The 20,267-nt window shown below is 41.9% G+C and overlaps 1 protein-coding gene across 1 annotated transcript; it reads left to right on the top strand.

Moving 5' to 3' along the window:
• The first annotated feature begins 5,823 nt into the window (after positions 1 to 5,823).
• Positions 5,824 to 13,620, top strand: Tm4sf19 (transmembrane 4 L six family member 19). The gene is made up of 6 exons (XM_074072384.1): positions 5,824 to 5,953; positions 9,217 to 9,418; positions 10,022 to 10,099; positions 12,222 to 12,391; positions 12,652 to 12,890; positions 13,219 to 13,620. Exons 2-5 carry the CDS (start codon positions 9,239 to 9,241, stop codon positions 12,830 to 12,832), a joined length of 609 nt encoding a protein of 202 aa, XP_073928485.1. The 5' UTR covers positions 5,824 to 5,953; positions 9,217 to 9,238; the 3' UTR covers positions 12,833 to 12,890; positions 13,219 to 13,620.
• Positions 13,621 to 20,267: the final 6,647 nt, after the last annotated feature.

The raw sequence follows: 20,267 nt of genomic DNA, 5'->3' as shown, positions 1-20,267 counted from the left end.
ACTTATGGGAGGAAAACATGCCATTAGGTAAAAAGCAGAGCTGTAACTTCTGGCTAAGAGTCAGTGGAACTTCCACTTGCTCTAAAGCCAGGGAAATCTTAAATAACTGGGTGTGATCTATCTATAGATACAGTCTATAGGTAAATACAAAGTGAGGATCTTTCTCTCAGTTGGTGATCCTCTGGTTTTGGCTGTACCAAATTGTTAATATTCTGACTGTGTTGTACCCAGTTGCTTTATATTAATACTGCAACTTGAATTGGGGAGGGTGGGTGGGACAGCTGGGGGGGGAGGGAGGGGAGTGGGACAATAAGTCTTTTGAAGACATCAGCTCACTGTGCTGAGAGAGGGACCAAACTCAAGGAAACCTCTGATCTATAAATTCAACTGCTGCATTTTTTTATAAATACATGTAAATGTCCTGTTGTAATATTTGATCTTGAAAATAAAAACAAAAGTTTTCGGTATTAATTTTTTGGGTCATTGTTTTTTGTGAGGTAAAACTCTGGTTATTGCCTTCATTCATGTAATTCAGATTCCCAAAGTTTGCCTTCCTGTTCTCATGTTTATGACAGTATTTGTTGACAGACTACTACAGAGTCCCATTGTCAAATGTAATGTTAACCTGAATGGTGAGCATTCCATAAATGTTGGTGGAACTGTTACGAAATATTGTGTTAGCTCCCTTTGAGAAAGTATGATTCTGTGTTTGATAAATTTGAGCAATTAAAGTGTCTGATCTTTTAGACCAGTATTAATAACAAAGACTCGGCTGGGCACCAGCTGCTCAAGCCTGTAAAACTGCCTACTTGGGAGACTGAGATTGGGAGGATCGAGGTTCAAGGCCAGCCCAGGCAAGTAGTTTGAGAGACCCCCCCCCATCCCAAAATAACCAGAGCAACATGCACTGGAGGTGAGGCTCAAGCAGTTAAGTGCCTGCTTTGCAAGCATGAAGCCCTGACTTCAAACCCCAGTCCCACCAAAAAAGAAAAAGAAGTAAAAATAATTACTAGATCAATGGGGAAAAAAGTCAAAAGAACAAGTATATTGTGTACTGGGCAGAAACTGAGATTGCTGCCTAGCTCAGTGATCAGTTTTTGCCCCCCCCTCCTCCCCCAGGACTGCTCTCTGCTTCACTAAGTGCCAAATAATAGGAATGTGGAGGTGAGCAATCCAGGCCTCTGCCCCCAAAGGAATGAAAGTTCTAGGTAGGAATACAGACAACATGAGAAAATAACATTTGATCTAAATATTGTGGAAAGAAACTGGAAAAGGAACCTGTAGAGAATTCTCCTTAAAATAGGATGTTGGGGAGTTGATTTTCATGCCGAGACCTGAAGGATAAAAAGAAAGTGACCCACTCTTAAGAGTAGGAGGAAAACTTTCAAGCCAAATAAGGACAAAGGCCATGGAGCAGGAAAGTAACTGAAGTATTGGGAGAAGGCCAATTGTTGCATGTAGTGAGCAAAGATGGGGCTAGAAAGCAGTATGTATTTTAGAGACACATTTTGAAGGTAGAGATTGCAGTGTTTGTTGTTGGAAGTGGACATGGTGGAATTTGGAAAAACAATGAGTTTCTGGAAGATGGATAGATAGTGGCATCTTTACTGAGGTGAGGAAGGTTGGTGGGGGAGAAATCATTTTAGATGTGTTAATTGTGATACCTGAAGTATAGGAAGTTGGACCTGTGAGTCTGAAGCTTGGAGGGAAGGTGGGCTGGAGTTAGAGATTTGAGGAATGAGCAGTATAGATGGATTTAGGACTATGAGAATGAATGAGGTTACCTAGGGAGAAGGATAAAGACGAGGGCCCAGAGCTCAGCCCTGGGTATTATCCTCATAAAGAGACCCAGTCCTGGAGATGCAGCTAGTGAGAGGAGGAGAGACCCCAGAATGGGGTGTCAGAGCCAAGAGTGAGATTGTTCAAGAAGGATCAAGTAGCCAACATGTCTAGTTCTGCCCAGGGGTCAAGGAATAATAAGTGAAGTGTTCATAAATTACTAAAGTCACTGAAGACCAAGAACAATTTTAGTGCAGTGTTGGAAACGGAAGCCTAATTTGAGTGGGTTGAAGTGTGTGATATTTTTGAACCCGAAACTTCACTGTTACAAATAGTAGCTCTTTCAACATACCTTGTCTTCCTTTTTTTTCTGCCTCCAATTAAGGGAATGTACTCTTATTTTGTCAGCTGTCAGTTCAGTTGGAGTTTGCCCATAAGAAGAATTAGTCATTGTTATCTGGAGAAAATGAAAACAGCTAATTTGAAGATCTGCAATATCATCTTTTCCCTTTCCCTTCCACCAGGACTTCCATTTTCTCAGCTGCCTGCCTCTATTCCTTGCTCAAATCCTTTCTCCAGACTCCACAAACCGCACAGCATCCCCAGAATGGAACAGCTGTCTTTCATGTTCTCCCAGGCCTTTCAGCCTGAGAAAACCTTTTATGGCATTACTTAGATTTCCCATGCAGGCCCTGTTCATAATTTGTATCTTCCAACTCCCATTTTCCCCTCTCCAGAAATATCACCAACAAAGTAATAATTAGTAGCCATGTTTCCAGTAGAGTCAAATTGATTAACACATCTGTGAAAAGGTAATGTGTTAGTTCTTTTGTGGCTGTAACCAGGCCTCTGCTATCTCAGAAAGCTTATCTCAGGGAAGTAAGAATGTTAGCCTAATGCTAGCCTGACTTAGTACACTTGTTTATTGCAACTATATAGTTTCTTAAAGAAATGCCTTGCTTTTAAAATAAATCATTGAATTATCACAAGTTGTCCCTAATGGAGCAATGGCCTTCAGTTACCATCACCAGTCCCTCCCACTAAGTTTGACTCTTAAAACTAAATTCCAGCACTTTGTTCCACAAGCACCACCTTAATAATTATCATGTAAGAGTGTCTGCCAGTGGATTGGGAACAAAGATACTGTCTAAAAGTCTGAGTGACACTTAGCAATCAGCCATCGATTATCCTCATTGCTAAAACATGAGATGTTCTGGGAGACACTGTGAGATCCCTCTGCCAAGCTGATATCTGAGAACAGGAGAGAACTAACCTGCCCTAGGCATTTTGTATCTTTTTCTTAAGTTTGTGAAGGAGGCACTGAGGCTCTGTAAGCCCAAGTTCACAGAGCTAGTAGGTACTCATAGCAGGTATTAAGACTCAGTCTCAGGTGCCAAAGCACCACAGTACTGGCTCCAAAAAGAAATGCTTTAGGACAGAGAATCTGGGCTGAGGGTGGGGGGACCATCTCAAACATCAATATGTGGGGTTGTTTAGCATGTAGATTGGACATCGGATGATTCCTCCAACCCCGCTTTACTCACTGTTACTCCTAAGCAGGCAACATGCCTCTCTACCATAGTGAAGCTAATCTAAAATTTCTTTTACTTGCTTTAGGACTGTGGTAAGGCTCTGGTGAAAGCGTTTGTTTGTGTTTTATAAGGTGAATAAATGTTTCTTATAATGCTTTGTGAGTCCTTCGTCATGCTTGTTAGTCCTTTGTGTGTTGTATCTTCTGTTGAAATTCAGTTCTCTAGGAAGACAGAATTCATTAGAGCTGTAAATGATTGCCCTTTACAATGAAAATGAAGCCCAAGTCCTCCTTATTTAAAAATTGTTTTGAGATGGCATTTCACTGTGTTGCTCAGACTGGCCTCGAACTCCTGGTCTCAAGCAATCCTGCCTCATCTCCAGAGTAGCTGGGAATAAGAAGCCAGCTTGGATCTTACTTAAGGAACATTCAGAAGGTATATACTAACCTACATATGTAGAAAGTCCTACATAGAAAGCATCTCATATACAGTTTAAATAAATTAAATTATAATAGTTATAATGATTCCTTCTTATGCATCAGAGTGTTTTCTCAGTGGTTTTTGTTGGTTTGTTTTCATCATTAGAAGTAAAATTTCTGGGTAGACTGTGTATGTTACTTTATCTTATACATGAATTAATTCATTAATCAAGTGATCCTTGAACTCCTACTATGTTCCAAGCTCTATGCTAGTTCAATGTACTCATAACAGGTAGATACATCCTCTGCCCTAAAAAACCTAGAGTTGTGAGTTAAAGAGACATATAAATAACACAGTTAAATAAAAACGCAGGGGGAGGGGTCAAAGATTTCTTAAATAGGATACAGAACCATTACCCATAAAAGATTTATAAGTGGAACTTAATTAAAATCAGTAACTTCTCTTCATCACAGGATTTCAAGAAGGGCGGAGGGTGTGTCTCAAGTGGCAGAGTGCCTGCCTTGCAAGCTGGAAGTCCTGAGTTCAAGCCTCAGCACCACAAAAACAACAACAAAAAAACTCTCAAAAGAGTCAAAACAGACTAAGAAAACATACATAACACATGTATCTGACAAATGTCATACCTGGAATTATAATGAACTATTACAAACCAATAAAAAAAGATAATCGATAAAAAAAATGAGCAAAAAAGAAAAAGAGCAAAAGACATGAACAGGAACTTCTCAAAAGAGAAGAACAAAAAGATTTTTAAACACAAAAAAAAGAGGCTCTCCAAATGGTCGATAAGTATACAAAAAGGAACTAACCCATTAAGAAAATGCAAATGAAAACTGCAAGGAGACACCATTAAACACCACCAGAGTGCCTAAAACTAAAAATGGTGTGAGCACGTGGAGAAAATGGAACACGCATGCACTGCTGGAGGGAGTTTAAGTTAGTAGGACCACCTTAGGAAACTGTTGGTAACCAGATCTGCCAAAATTAAACACTTGCCCTAAGACCCAGAACTGCCACTTCTATGTATAGTTCTCAGAGAAGTTAGCACCTAGTTCTCTCAAAATACATGGCTAAAAATAGTCATCATAGTATTATTTATCATAACAGCAACCTAAATATCCATCAAGAATAGAATTTAATATAGTCATATAATGAAGTAATACTCAGCAATAAAGAATGAATTACATGACCGAATCTCACAGAGTATTGAAGAAAGCCAGACACAAATGAAATTTAAGAATAAACACAACCTATTCAATCATGATAAAAGTCACAATGGAAGTTAGCTCTGGGGACAGGGTGCAATGAAAGGAGGGGACACCATGGAATTTTCTGGAGATTTGGTGATGTCCTATAGCTTCATCAATGTGGTGCTTCCTTTGGGTGTGCGTGTAAAGCTTCTTCAAACTTTTACAATAAAGATTTGTGCATTTTACTGTATGTACATACAGTATTTGTATATTTACATAATATGTAAATTTTTTTAATGCAATGGGAACAAAGAAAAAGAATCCCTGCCTAAATGAAGGAATCAGGAGAGGCATGGGGATGTTTGAACTGGCTCTTGAATAGGAGCTTGTCAAAGGCAGTGTCCCATGCAGACAGTAGCACAAAATGCTCAGCAGTTGGTGCGACTGTGCTAGAGAAGATGACGCCCTGGGGCTTGAACAAAAAAAAGCATTAGAAGGCTGGTTCCGGAGCCGAGCAGCACAGCCATCATCTGAGGGTGAAGTAAAGAGGGTGGGAAGGAAGAAATGGCGGCCCCAAGTCTGGAGGGTAAAACTGGAGGGCAGGAGCAGTTGGCATGGGGAAGAGTTCAGTTGGCGGAAGAGAAGAGGGTGAGGTGTTTCTCCTGGACGCAACCAGTGACTCATTAAGACAGCTGAGCTCCAGAGACCATGCTTCCTGTCTCCTTACTTGGAGTCACATGAAAATGAGCAGAGGGTTCTCCAGGAACAGGAAGTTCCTTCAGTGGAGGCCTGTGGGTAGTGCTGTGTGGGCACACACACACACACACACACACACACACACATTCGGGTGACCTCTACATATATACAGACCCTCCCTGGCCCTCCTGGCAGAAGTCGAAAAAAGAGCCTGCAGGGTGTCCTAGCTGGGATTGCAGAAGCTAGGGTCCATTTTGAAGAAGACACCCTTTCTCCCTGTGTTTTCTCTACCATCCTTGTTCTTGTCAGCAGATGCAGGTAAGCAGAGATGAAAGGGTCCAATAAGGTGGTGGCCAGGGAACATGAGGGCCTAGCAGTTAGGCACAAACTTCCAATGCCAGTGTGTCCTGGTTCTGCCATTTAGCGGCTGTGTGGCTCTGGGCAACTCACTTGACTTCTTGCCTCAGTCTCTCTGTCATTGTCAGGTCTTTGCATATGCCTAGATCTCCTTCCCCATTCAATGCCTCACTGTCAGTCACGTTTTAGTAACAGCACTTCTAGGACACTTTGTCCTGAGGATTAGGATTAGGTGGTCCTCTTTGTCCTTCTACTAGCCTTATATAAGGTGACTTACATAAGTCACCTGTGCTTGGCTTTTATCACACTTCATTATTTTTGCTTGTGCCCTGTCAGTGTTCCCACTAGACTTTAAACTCCTCAAGGAAAGGCACTGTATAATTTTCACCATTGTCTCCCTATTCCCAGCATTCAATCTGACAGTGGCCACTTGATAACAATTAAGAAGGAATGACAGGAAAGGCTGGCTCAGAGGTGAGCCACACACACAGAGATCTTGCAGTCTCTTGCATCCTGTGATTGCACAATCACTCTTGTTGCCCAAATGTTGGCGGATGATTTGTTCACCCAGCCAAGTGACAAAGGCCTCCCCTACGGTCTGGTTTTAAGATTAGACATTCTGGAACTGAGGACATGGCTCTAGTGGTAGAGCACTAGCAAGCTCAAGGGTCTTGAGTTCAATCTCCAGTACCATTAAAAAAGATTTAACCTTCTAATCTACTTGTCTTTACATATATCAACCTCTTTGCTAATCTCTGGGCTCACATTTTTGGAACGGTTTCTCAGAATGTTGTGATTTCTAAGAGAACAGTCAGAGAGAGAAAGTTACTTCACACAAAGTCATGGCCACTGTTGGCAGAGCAGTTTAGCAAGTGCTTTTAGGTCCGATGAGCAGGCCAGGCAGGGGTCTCTGAGTTCCACTCATCCAAAAGGCTACACTCAAGTCTTTAGTTTTTCCTGTGGATGGGGTATCCACCACTCTGTTTCCCTTCTGTGTCTTTCCTGATAGGAAATTTTGTCACAGGAGAGGTAGCCAGGGAGATTTGGAGCTGTGGGTCTAGACAAGCCTCACTAAGAGGTGGTATTGTTACCGGATTTGGGTCACCAGCTCCAGGAGCCAGAAAGTTCTTGGTCTTGTCAGAGAAAGAATTCAAGGATGGACACAGAGGAGACTTAAACAGGAGCAGGTTTCTTAATGCAAAGCAAAGTGAAAGCAAAGCAAAGGTGCATTTTCCTCAAGAAGGAACACTGCGCTGGATGTCCCAAGGCCTCAAGCTTTTATTGGGGTCTGCAGACATGGGGGTGGTCAGTCCTGGAAAACTGGATTATGTGTCATTAACTTCCAGAGACTGGGCTATGCATCATTGATTCCTCCCACATGTTGGGCGGAAAAGTCCATGGCCTTGGACGGTCAGACCAGGTCTGTCGTTTTCCAATGACTATGTGGGCTGTGGGCAAGCAAGACTTTGCTGTAGTGACTGACAAGCCATTCTCTTCAGCCATCAAGTTTCCTAGCTCCCTGCCTGCTCCTGTGTCTTTGTCTAGCCCAAGGTCCCAGTGTTCTTTTCCTGTGTTTTCTTCCAGAAATTTTGCCGAAGGGCCAAGGATGTAGCTCAGTGGTAAAGGTTTGGCTGCTATGCTGGGTTTGTGGAGCTGCTATCTCCAGCCCCACAAAAATACATTTTTAAGTAAATTTAGATCTATGGGCTATTTCAAGTTAATTTTTACATATGGTACGACATATTAGTCAAAAGAATTTTTAGCTTGTATATGTATTTTTTTTATTTAAAAATTATACAATGGGGTTTATTGTGATGTTTCCATACATATATATTTTTTGATCTTATTCACTCAGTTACTATTTCTATATCCCCTCACTCCCCATTTGTATATGTATTTTCCCACTGAATTATACTTTTTAAAAAATCCATTTATCAGATGTGCATAGGTCTGTTTCTAAACTCTCTAATCTGTTCTGATTGTCTAAACTTCACGGCTTTAACTATTTTAGCTTTATAGTAAGTCTTTAAGTCACATGTGCAAGTCCTTTAAATTTGTTCTTTTTAAACATTGTTGGCTAATTTAGATCCTTTGCTTTTCCATATAAATTTAGATTCGGCTTGTCAATTTTTTTTTTTTTTTTGGCTAAATTGGTGTTTGAACCCAGGGCTTCACACTTTCCAAGTAGGTATTCCATTGCTTGAGCCGGACCTCCAGTCCTCAGCTTGTCAATTTTTATAAGAAAAGTGCTGGATTTTTGACGAAGATTGTTTGAATCTATGCATCAATATAGGAAAAACTGGATGTTAATGACGTTGAGTTTCATGGGTCATGGATATGGTTTAACCCTCCATTCATTTAAGTCCTCCTTAATTTTTCTTTGCAATGCTTTGTAATTCTCAGTTTAAAGATCTTGTACACATTTTGTTAAATTTATTCACAAAATACTTATATTTTATGCTATTATAAAATAATCTTTTAAATTTCAGTTGTAAATTTGTCACTGCTTATGTGTAGGAATACAATAGAATATTAACCTTTTATTCTATGACTTTGCTAAACTCACCTATTCTAGTAACTTTTTGATGGATTGCTTAGGATTTTCTACATGTATGCTTATGTTATCTGTGAATAGTGGCAATGTTACTTCTTTCTTGTCTTTATGGCTTTTGCTTCTCCTCCTTTCCCCCTCCTCCTCATCCTCCTCCTCCTTCTCTTCCTCTTCTTTTCTGAGATAAGGTCTTACTGTGTAGCCAGGCTGGCCTTGAACTCAGAATCTTTCTGCCTCAGCCTCCAGAATAGCTGGAATTACAGGCATGAACTACTGAACCCAGCCCTTTTGCTTCTTTTAACTTTCTGATTGTGCTGAACATGCATTAAGAACGTCTGTTGAATAGAAGTGCTGAGATGGACATCATCATGACAGCTTCAAAAACTTTTGTTTTGCCAAATAGAAATGATCAGTGGATGTAATAGAGGCACAAGCAAAGTAGGATGGAATATGGAATGTGTGTGTGTGTATGAGTGGGAGTTGGCAGAAAGTGGAGTAATTAAATTATCTGCATTGGGGAAGATTTATAAAGGGCAGAGTGCTTAAGAGGTTTCTTAGCTCTTCCTGATCTGACCCTGGGAAGAGGCAGTTTCTGTAGTCTGTTTTCCCCACCTCATGATACTACTGGCTGCCTCTACTCCATGCTCCATCATGACCCTTTCCTCGGTTCCAGGTTGTTGTCCTCTCCCTGTGTGATGGCATGCTGGTGGACCTGCTCCCGCATTCTGGGCCTGAGCCTCGGAACTGCAGCCCTGTTTGCTGCTGGGGCCAATGTGGCCCTCCTGTTTCCTAACTGGGATATGTCCTACTTGTTGAGAGGCCTCATTGGCAGGCATGCCATGCTGGGCTCTGGGCTCTGGGGAGGAGGCCTCATGGTAAGTGTCTGGGGTTTCCTGAGTGTGAATTCTCAAAGCATCACCCAGGGGTGGAACTGGGAGTGTCCGAGGAATGTTTTGATTCCTTGCAGAAAAACAAAAACCAATTGGGCACCAATGGCTCATGCCTATAATCCTAGCTACTCAGGAGGGAGAGATGAGGAGGTTTGGAGCCAGTCTGGGCAAATTAGTTCATGAGACCCTATCTCAAAACAAAAAAAAATCACAAAATAGGGCTGGTGGAATGGTTCAAGGTATAAGTCCTGAGTTCAAATCCCAGTATTGAAGAAAAAAAAACAAAACCTTGTTCCAGCTTGTTCCAACATGCTGGCCTTGGCTCCATAGACACTCTAAGGGACAGAAAGACTTGTCAAGGGTTGCTGGATTTTAGCTTGGAACCATGCTAGCTTGATGAACATTAGCATCCACAGAGTGGAATCAAGCTAGTCATCCAAAACAGGGTCCTGAATGTCAAAGCCAATAATAGTACAATTGAGTTCTTGTGAGGTGACCAACCACTCTATTTCAACAGCCATGGGAAGCAACTAGAAACAGCTAGCCATGTAAGTTACCAGTCTCTTCACAGCATCCTTTCTTCTTCAGGTATTTACTGCTGCTACCCTGGTCTCCATGATGGGCTGGAGATCCCGCTGCTTCAGTAAGAGTGCACCCTGTCGAAGTGTAAGAACCAGAGCCCATTCTTTTGACACCTGGAATGCCCATGTTCTCTTACTCTAGAGGCAGAGTGGCCAAGGGGCAACTTCAGTCTTGAGGCTTGAAGTCAGGTCGTGACTTGTGCACTCAATAGCTCCAAACTCTTGGCAAGTTGTTTAACCTTTCCAGACTCATCTGTAAAATGGAAGTTGGCCAAGGCAAGGGAGAAAGTGTTTAATGGACCATAGAAACTATTATTTTCTTTATTGTATTGAACAATACGAGCATGAGTTATGTATAGTGTGATTATGTGTCATTGGTAGAACGTCTCCTGGCTGTTCTAATTTATATTTTCTCAGAAGGCTAGTGATGTAGTTCATGGCAGAGCACTTGTCTAGCATGCATGAGGCCCTGGAAGACAAAACACACACACTCACACACACACACATCTATCTATGCATTTTTTTTTCTTAGAACTGGAAAATTGTCCAGAGATCTCTAGTTACTAGATTCTAATCTAACCCCACCTTACAGATAATGAAACTGAGGCAACATCTGTATAAATTTAAAAATCTTAGCGTGTGTATATGTCTATGTACATATGGTAAATTGTGTATTCAGTTTGAAACATGAATTTGTAGCTTCTCGCTGGAACTCTACAGCTTGCTCTGACACCTGCAGCCCATATACTGGGAACCCCACTGATTCAGAATTACATGTTAAAGAACTAAATATAAACACGTGGACACTTCCTGCACTGCTAGCTCTCAGTCACATCTAGCTTTCCCCTAGGTGGCTGGTTCTTAGTCTTCAGTGTGCACCAGAATTCTCTGCCAGGTTTGCTAAAACACAGTTTCCTGAGCTCTATCCCCAGAGTTTCTGATTCAGGAGGTCTGAAGTGGATCAGGAAAATTTGCAATTCAAACAAGTTCCTGAGTGATGTGAACCATGCTGCTAAGCCAGGGCCCCACTTTGAGGTCACAGCTCCTGTCAGACTAACTCTTCTTGAACCTCTTAACTTCATGTCAAACTTACCACACACTTTCTGCTGACCTCTCCCAAGCTATATGCCAGCTTGACACCAGTGGGAAAATAAAAAAACTCTTTTGTAGGTTTTATTCAAATTTTAAAAATATATATTCTTTGGGAGGGAGAAAAAAAAATCTACTAAGAAAGAAGCATTTTGGAAGCAGACTAGAAACCTGCCAAGGAAAGAGACCCAAAGTTATCTTTTGGGAGGAAAGAGAGCAGAGAGAGCGTGGGTGGCAACTAAAGGAGTGATGATAGAGGACAGGATGGGGTCATTTTACAAGTTCTTTCTCCTCTCCTCTTCTCTTTTCCTTTCTCTCCTGTTCTCCTTGCTATTTCCTTCCCTCCTCCTCCTCCTCCTCCTCCTCCTCTTCTTCCTCCTCCTCCTCCTCCTCCTCCTCCTCCTCCTCCTCCTCCTTCTTCTTCTTCTTCTTCTTCTTCTTCTGCTTCTTCTTTTCTCTCTCTCTCTCTCTCTCTCTCTGTCTATCTCTCTCTTTCTCTCATGTGTATGTGTTTGAGACAGGATCTCAGTATATTCCCCACGCTAGCCTGGAATTCCCTGTGTAGCTTAGGCTGGCCTTGAACTTGTGAACCTCCTGCCTCAGACTCCTGAGTGCTGAGATTACAAGTGTGCACCACCATGACCCATCTCCTTCTTACCTTCCTTATTCTTGATTTGAGAGAGAGCAAGGATGGGAAATTTGGAATTTTAAAAACTATAGCTTGTCCTTAAAAGTGACAGTGAGAATGATAATCTGTCCCTTTAGCCCAGTGCTGAGTGACCACAATCTATGTGCAAAGATTTCTGGTGCCAGCCTCCTGGGAAATCTGAAGAGCCTGTAGGTTCTCCTGTAGGCTTCTCTTCAGGAAGATCCAGGTCCAAATGCCCCTGTTTCTTTCTCAGGTCATTCTCAACCCTTTCTTGGCTGTACCCAGAGACCCCTCACTAGCCACCCTACCTTGGTCATGTGCTATAGAAGTTGTCATTGATAGAATCTCTCCCCTGGGATAGGATGGGAAAGTGCATGCCTACCAGAGAAGTTAGATTTATTGAGATTACCCCCACAAGCACCTGACTACAAGCCAGTGTCAGCCCCCTGTGTCCTCCCTCCCTCTGCAGATGCTCACTGTTCTGTTGTCAAGTGGCCTGGCTTTGCTTGGAGCCTTGATTTGCTTTGTCACTTCTGGAGTAGCCTTGAAAGATGGTCCTTTTTGCATGTTTGATGTTTCGCCCTACAATCAGACACAAGCCTGGAAATACGGCTACCCATTCAAAGACCTGCATAACAGGTAAGTGTGGAGACTTGGATTTGTGGAGTCTTTTCAGAGAGACAGAATGACACACAGATGGACAACAAACTCCTTTGGGTCACACATTTTAGCATCTAGCTCCTCTGATGATCAGAAAATTGCATACTCAGGGGTGCCAGTCACTCTTTCGAGCCCAGGCCTATGACCTGAGCCAGGGTGGCCCCCATTTTTCACTGGGGCTGATTGTCTGGCTTTTCTTACTTATTCTCCCACCCCTGACTTCCTTATTTTTGGAACAGGAATTATTTGTATGACCATTCACTCTGGAACTCTGTCTGCCTGGAGCCCTCAAAAGCTGTTGTTTGGCATGTGTCCTTCTTCTCCGCCCTCCTGTGCATCAGCCTCCTTGAGCTCATCCTAGTAGTTGTTCATCTCATCAACAGCTTCCTCAACCTGTTCTGCAGCCTCTGTGAGAAGTGATAGTGACACCCTGGTGTTTTCATCATAGGCTGCCTTGAACCCTTTCTGCAAGTAGCAGGTATGAATTACAAACAACCTTCCCTTTCAGGAATCCCTGTAGTTACAATAACAACAATAATTCCTTGCGTGCAGGGTGGAATGACATAGTGCATTTAAAATCACATCACCTACAGTAATGGAATGAATCACTAAGTCACTAATGTTGTTCAGGAACTTACAGCCCATAAAATTATAACAGATGCTTAGAAACTGCTTTTGCCGAAAAGCACTGCCTTGGGCTCACAAATTAACTAAAAGCAGGAGAAAAGCGTGGCATCGCAGCCTCCATTTTGTATCTGTCTCCTTTGCTTTGAGTCTCTTTCTCCTGAAGTCACCTTGTATTCCAGGAAGAACAGAACTGATGGAAAACATCATTAGGACAAAAGGCTGAAGCTGCTCCCAAGGAGCAGTCGAACCTCACAGGACAGACCCTCCCAAAGAAGACAATTGCCTAGGATGAGGCAATTGAGTCCTCTGGAGCAGGGGTACTCGTCTCATGGGAACCAGGTTGCTCCCCTCAAGTGAAGACAGAGATAACAGCTTCTTTGAAACCCCTTGCAGAACCAGAACTGAGATGACGAGCGACCAGGCCACACTTTGCTCTGGACTGCTTAATTATGCATACCTCTCCCCCGTTGCAGTTCTTCCTCCATTTAAACCTAAGGCTCATGCCTGTACTCAGACAGACATGGCTGAAGTGCTTCCTCTGCCTTTTCCTATGATGTGCCTGAGCCCCATAATAAATCTCCCTTCTCTGCCCTTTACCGCTACTTGTCTCTTTATTTGGTGTATTGGGGTGAGTAGCAGGACCTGACATGTTGGAAACCTCCAAATTGGGCGTCTGGGCCTAGAACTCCAGTTACAAAGTGTCCTCCAGTCATGATCTCATTTCGGTCTTTCAACACCCATAAAAATTGGCCATGTTATAGACAGAGAGGGTGAGACTCCCAGAAGATAATGGCCTTGCTTCCCAAAATCAAGGTTAATATATAGTTGCACCTGATTCTCTTCTTCTTCTTTTTTTTTTTTGGTGGTATTGCGGCTTAACTCAGGGCCTCACATTTGCTAAATATGCACTCTACCTCTTGAGCCACTCTGCAAGCTCTTTTTTGTGTTGGGCATTTTTGAGATAGGGTCTCATGAACTATTATTTTTCAGACTGGCCTCAAACCTCAATCTTCCTGATCTCTGCTTCCCGAGTAGCTAGCATTACAGGCGTGAGCCACCGTTGCCTGACATGACCCTCTATCTTTAAATTCAAGTTCACCAGTTGTTTTGGATGGAATTGTGTTTCCCAAAATTCATAGGCTGAAGCCCTAACCCTTAATAGGGACCGTACTGAAGACTGAGCTTTGTGCTCTATCACTCGAGCCCTGTAGATAGGCCTGTAATGGGGTAATTAAGGTTAAATTTGGTCATAAGGGTAGGATTCTAATACAATAAGACTCATATCCTTACAAGAAGAGAGACACCAGATCTTTCTTTTTGCATGACCACAAAGAAAAAGACCACATGGGAATACAGCAAGAAGGCAACCATCTGTAAGCCAAGGGAAAAGGTTATCTGTAGAAATCAAATCTGTTATTACTTGGTCTTCAACTTCTAGTCTCCATAATTGGGAGAAAATGTTTGTAATCTGGGTGTGTTGGTTCACCCCAGCTCCTCAGGAGGTGGAGATAGGAGGATCAAGGTTTGAGGCCAGCCAGGGAAAATGTTAGTGAAACCCTATTTCAAAAACAAGCTGAGCATGGTGACAAGATTCTATCTGAAAAAACAAATTGGAAAAAAAAAAAAAAGGAAGGACTGGGGGTATGGCACAAATGGTAGAGTGAGACCCTGAGTTCAATGCCCAATACTGCAAAAAAAAAAAAAAAAAATGAAAGGAAGGATAGAAGGAGGGAGGGAGGGAGGGAATGAATGTGTTCTGTTGTTTAATCCACTCAGTCTGTAGTATTCTGTTATGGCAGCCCTAGAAAACTACTACATCAGGGTTCTTTTCAGCAGTGTTCAGTAGAGTTCAAGAAGTAGTATACATTGGGCATCAACTATGTGCCTCGCACTGCCACACATGCTACAGATCTAACCCAAAGGTGCCCAAGACGTGGTCCTTGCCTTGGACCCTGCCCTTGTTGAGGGATACTCAAGAACAGGGAAATAGGACACCTAGGCTTTTCAGGAAGCTGTGTTTATTAGCGTGCTGGCAGTGACTTGGCGGTTTCACATCCACAGGCTGAGCCCTGAGAACAATAGGGCCTTGCCTTATATACTATTCTAAGCAGGATACAGAAGCAAGAAAAAAAGTTTAATCCATATGGTTATGTACAATTCTACTAGCTACTTTACCCTCAGGGCTATGTGACCCTTTTTACATTCAGCTTCTTTAAGTTTCCTGCCATGCCAACACCTCCTCTCTATTACATCATTTCCCCCCCTTTGATGCTCGGACCCACCTAGGGTCAAAGAGCATCATCTGGATTTAGGAGTTTGTATTTCCATAGCATCATTACGTGGATGGCTGTTTTTCTCTTGACAGTGGCCTTTATAATTATTGGACCACAATACCAAGGGAAGCAGGCAGGATAACATCAAGCATGCTCCTGAGACAAGACCCATCGCCCCATCAGGGTTTTGAATCTGCCTAAGGCAGAGAACCACCTGCCAAGCAGACTGTTTGGGTCCCATCCTTTCCACACCTGTACTGGTACATGTGCCATCTTTCTAATATTAGTGGCAATTTCTGTTACTGCTTGACCATTGTCATCTATGTGGAGGCAGCAGTCTGATCGGTTAAGCTTGCCACCTACTCCTCCTTCTTCAGCTAAAAGATAATCCGAGGCCAGGTGATTTTGATATGTAGCAGTTCACATTTGGGTCTGTTGCCTGACCAGTAGGTCTAGGGCAGAGGCAGTCTGGTTGGTAAGTTCTACAACTAATGATTCTGTTGAGTATATAGATGGGAGCTCCCCTCCTGTGCCCAGGTAGCTGGTCCATAGGTCTCAATGATCCTCTGGGGGAGGCCAATTGTCTTCTCCCCATCTCTGTTGACCCCCCCACCTCAAGGTCTCTATTCTAGGCCCCAGAGTTTCAAAAAGGGGAACCCCCAGCTGTTCCCCTGGGTGGTTGGGCAAGAGGAAAAACCCAGGCTGGAAAATTCTATAGTTCAGCTTCCCTTCCAAGTCCTAGGGAGTTTGGTAGAAACTTACTTAACCACATATCCAGAATAACCCATCCAGTGCTCTCCACTACCCTGGGACAGTATTGGTGAGGTTATTCCAGTATTTGCCAACTGCAGGGATCCCTTGGAATGGGTTCGCCTCGCCTGTAGAAGAACAAGTTAAGGGGCTGTCATTGGCTGAAGAATCATGTCACTGGGGACTGTTTTCCTATGGGGGCAATGCCCAATACCATTCAGGCTCATCAGGCCTGCCAGGTGATATTAATCCATTCTAAGACAGTACCCTTTTACAAGGGGTCTCCCCTACCCACTTTTTATATTTTGGCCTTATTCTTTTGATACATTCTTCCCCAATTACCTCTGAGGTGAGAGTCCAGATCTGAGGTTGGTTACTTTTTTGTCTAGTTATAGATTGATTCCACAATAAAAGTTGGTAAGCATTTAAATTGATCCCTTTTCAAGGCCATTTCTCACTCATGAGGGTGCCTCTGCTTACCCAGCAGTTTGAGACATTTAGTTTTGGCAATCCTTTCTGCCAGGTCTACAAAAAGACTTTTTTCTACTGTTGGGAGGTCTAATCCGCTGTCTAATTTGCTTTTGATTTTATTATACAGTGGCCCAGTGCCTTGTTTGGCATCTGGCCCTGGTCTGGGTGAGAGTACCTCTGACACAGTGTGCTGTTTCTCTTACAAGTTGTTCCTGAGCTAGGTCCTGGACTCCCCCACCATCAGAACTTCCCCAATTCCTAAATAAGTCCAGCAGATCCCCTCCCCACTTTCCATTACAAATGTAGCCTGCATTGCTCCCCTTACTCTGGGGCTTTCACTATTGCTTACCAGCAACCTCACAAACCTGGGGAGTATACGAGCCAATGTAACACCCAACCTGTTGGTGGGTGTATGATACAAAGTATGACCGTGTGGAGGTCCCAACAATGGCTCTCTTATAACATTCAGTACATGGGGGAAACAGCAAGGGTGCATTCCACACTTGAGTTTCCACTGTGTGTAGACTAGTCAGCTTCTGGAGTGGCTAGGGCAGGGCTGTCGTCCAGTTGTTCATGGTCTCCTGTTGTTTCCTAGGAAGTGGGGTCCTGCCGAGGAAGGGCGCAGGCCTTCCGGAGGGTGATCTTGCATGGTGAGGGTGGGTCAGGGACGCACTCTCACTTGGGAGATGCTGGCTTTACTTGGTTGTGTTGGATCCAGGGAGTAATCTCTGCTACTTTAACTGCAGTGGGAATAGACAAAATAACAACAAATGGGCCCCTCCAATGGGGTTTTAATGGTTGGACATTTCATTCTTTTACCCAGACATTTTCCGGTTTTGTTTTTTTTTTTACTGAGTAGAATTACCATGGCAACAAAAAGTTAAAAACACCATCTTTAAGTATCAAAGGACATGACTAGAGCCAGTAAAAATAGTCATTTTGTCTCTATTTAAAAGACCCTGTCTAAAAACTGTGAGTTTGTGCCTGGAGGGCTTTAAGGTCAGATAGCCACTCATGCAAAAGAACCATTTCCTCAATCCTCTCGGTCTTGGTTATTTTTGAGAGGTCTGGCACAAGTGACTCTATTTGAACTTTGACAGCATTCTCCCTGTGTCTCCAAACTGTCTCTGAGCAGTCTGCTCTGAAGATCTTTCTGCCATCCAAGTCCTAACCAGACCCAACCCTGCTTGCTTTCAAGACCAGACAAGATTGGGCACATTCCTCCTCATCATGAGGATTTGTTCTTTCCTGGATTTTTGTTTGTTTGGTTGGTTTTGGTCCCACATCAGGGGTAGGGGGGAGTAACAAGCAGATCAGGTGGGAGTCAGTGCCTACTAGACCCTTTTGGCCAAATTTAAGCAACAAAGAGGCTTAGAAGGAGTGGCTCTTAGGCAGTGGGCTTCTAGACAAGGAAAATACATAACAAAAGCCAACAAAACAGACATTCAAAAAGATAACCTGGTTGACACATAAGTACTTATTAGAGTCATTTTCCATGGACTTGACTGTAAACACCCCAGAAGGATCAAAACTGTAATGACAAAAACTTAAAAGAGCCATGGTTAAAATTTTGATGGACAATTTAGCAACTAACAGAACAGTGTATCAGTACCATTAACTTTTGTTATCTTGTTTATCTACATTTTGTATTTTAGAAGACTTGATATACTTGAAAAACATAAAGATATTTAATATACAGGAACCAGCAACAGAATCATAGCTCTATAGAGGTTATATATACACATTAGTTTAGTTGTTGCTCTTGAAGTAAAACCTTAGATTTTTTTATCAGTTGGGCGGTGAGAACAGTGTCAGTGACCCCAAAGAGCCCAGTCACAGACACATATAGGGTACCAACTGCATCAGAATCACCCAAGACAGTAGCTGTTTAACCATAATTATGAGGTCATCTAGAAAATTTTGTGTAAACCAACTTTCAAATGAACTTTTATTTAGTTATGACTCAGTTACCTCAGTAGTCAAAACCCTGACAAGAATCACCAAAGAACACAGGTAAGTATTTATGGGACTAAGTGTGGAGTTAGGAAGCCTAATGGCCAATAATCATGGCTCAGATGTTGATAAGGGATCATATCCCAGATTGTTGACATTAATAAATGGCTCATGACATCCAGCAAGATCCCACCACCTTATAGTCAGTGGAGGCCCCCTAAAATAACAGGCCCAATCTGGCCATCCCAGGCCAAAAATTTCCTCTGTCTGACTTATGGAAGGAGTAGGACTAACATACCCACTCTGTTGACGCCAATAAAAAGCGGAGGTCTTAACCTCTAGCGTAGTGCCTCTTTTTGAGTTTTTTTTTTCTTTATCCTATCTGGAGGGTGCACTTTGGCTTTGTTTTTGTTTTACTTTGCTTTACATAAGTAAATCTATCTCAATCCTCCTATCAGTGCAGCAGCACTCCCTGTGCTCAGCTGCCTATTGCCTTTCTGTGTTTTAATAAACTCTTATTGTCTTGATAAACTTTTTGATTAAATTGTAGCACCAAAAATTCCTGACAGTTATCTTGACAAAACAAAAACCTTTTTTAAGACAATTTTTTGTAAGTGTCATCAAGAACAATACAATATTTTTAAGATATCCTTGTTGTTATGAGCTTAGAGAATTAAGTTTTACTTTAACATCAGTACATTAAATTTTGACCTTATAAGACCTTTAATGTAATTTTTAGATTTTAGTCAACTTAATCACTTAAATAAGCATTTATAAGTTCCATTTTTAAAGAAAATTACTCTGTACCTTTATGACAACTTATTCTGTATCCCCTGGGGGAGCTTGTCTTTACCCTTTCTTTTTTTTTGAGATAATTTTAAGGACAAACCTTTTTTACATAATGCTTTTTTAAATTTAAAAGTATTTATTTTTTAACATCTTATTTGTAAAAACCATGTCCTTAATACCTTTTATATATTTTTGCTATTTGTTGAAAATAAGTCATAAAACCTTTTAACTTAGAGTCTTATATTTGCATGAAAAAAACAGAATGAAAGCAACCTTAAAAAAAAAAAGGAACCTTAAAATTATTTTTGTATAAAAACAATTTATAGAAAGCTCATTTGTTAATAGACCCATGTATTATAAGAAAGAATTAAATCCCAGATTTTATTTACAACAGAATGAAACAGTCTAGGGTCATTTTTTTAACTACCCAAATTTTAAGATTCCTACTACAGGCTGTAGGAAAAGGACCCCCCTTTTCCTTTTTTTTTTTTCTCCTCTGGTCTGAGCCCCAAAATGCCTGTATCCTAGTGAGACCTGATTGAAATACGTTTGAAAACTGGTTTTCTTAAAAGTAGCAGTAGAACAGAGTAAAAGTAACAATTTCTACATTGACTGTACAATAAGAGTCATCCTCAAGATGTTTACATATTCATATATAAAAAGCTTAAGCAGTTTATAACAGAGATGTTTAACATAAACTCATAAACATTTTTTTGTTACCTTGAAATCACATTAACCTTTTGACAGCAGTTTAAGAAACATTTTGAAGATGTTTACACACACACACACACACACACACACACATGCATGCACACACATTTTATAAATTAAGCATGCCAGAAAAAAATGTCAACTTAAGCATGCGTAAGATGAGCTAGAACTCCAGGAGCAAATTAAATTTTGCCCAATGCTGTAAACAAATTGGCATACATACACATTTTCACCCCACTAAACCTGAGAAACACAGTTTCACCCCAGACAGGGTTACTCAG

This window comes from Castor canadensis, chromosome 5 (assembly GCF_047511655.1).
Source record: "Castor canadensis chromosome 5, mCasCan1.hap1v2, whole genome shotgun sequence".
In the NCBI taxonomy this organism is placed as follows: Eukaryota; Metazoa; Chordata; class Mammalia; order Rodentia; family Castoridae; genus Castor; species Castor canadensis.
Note: the sequence above shows the minus strand (reverse complement) of the source record. Positions and strands in the feature narration are given on the sequence as shown.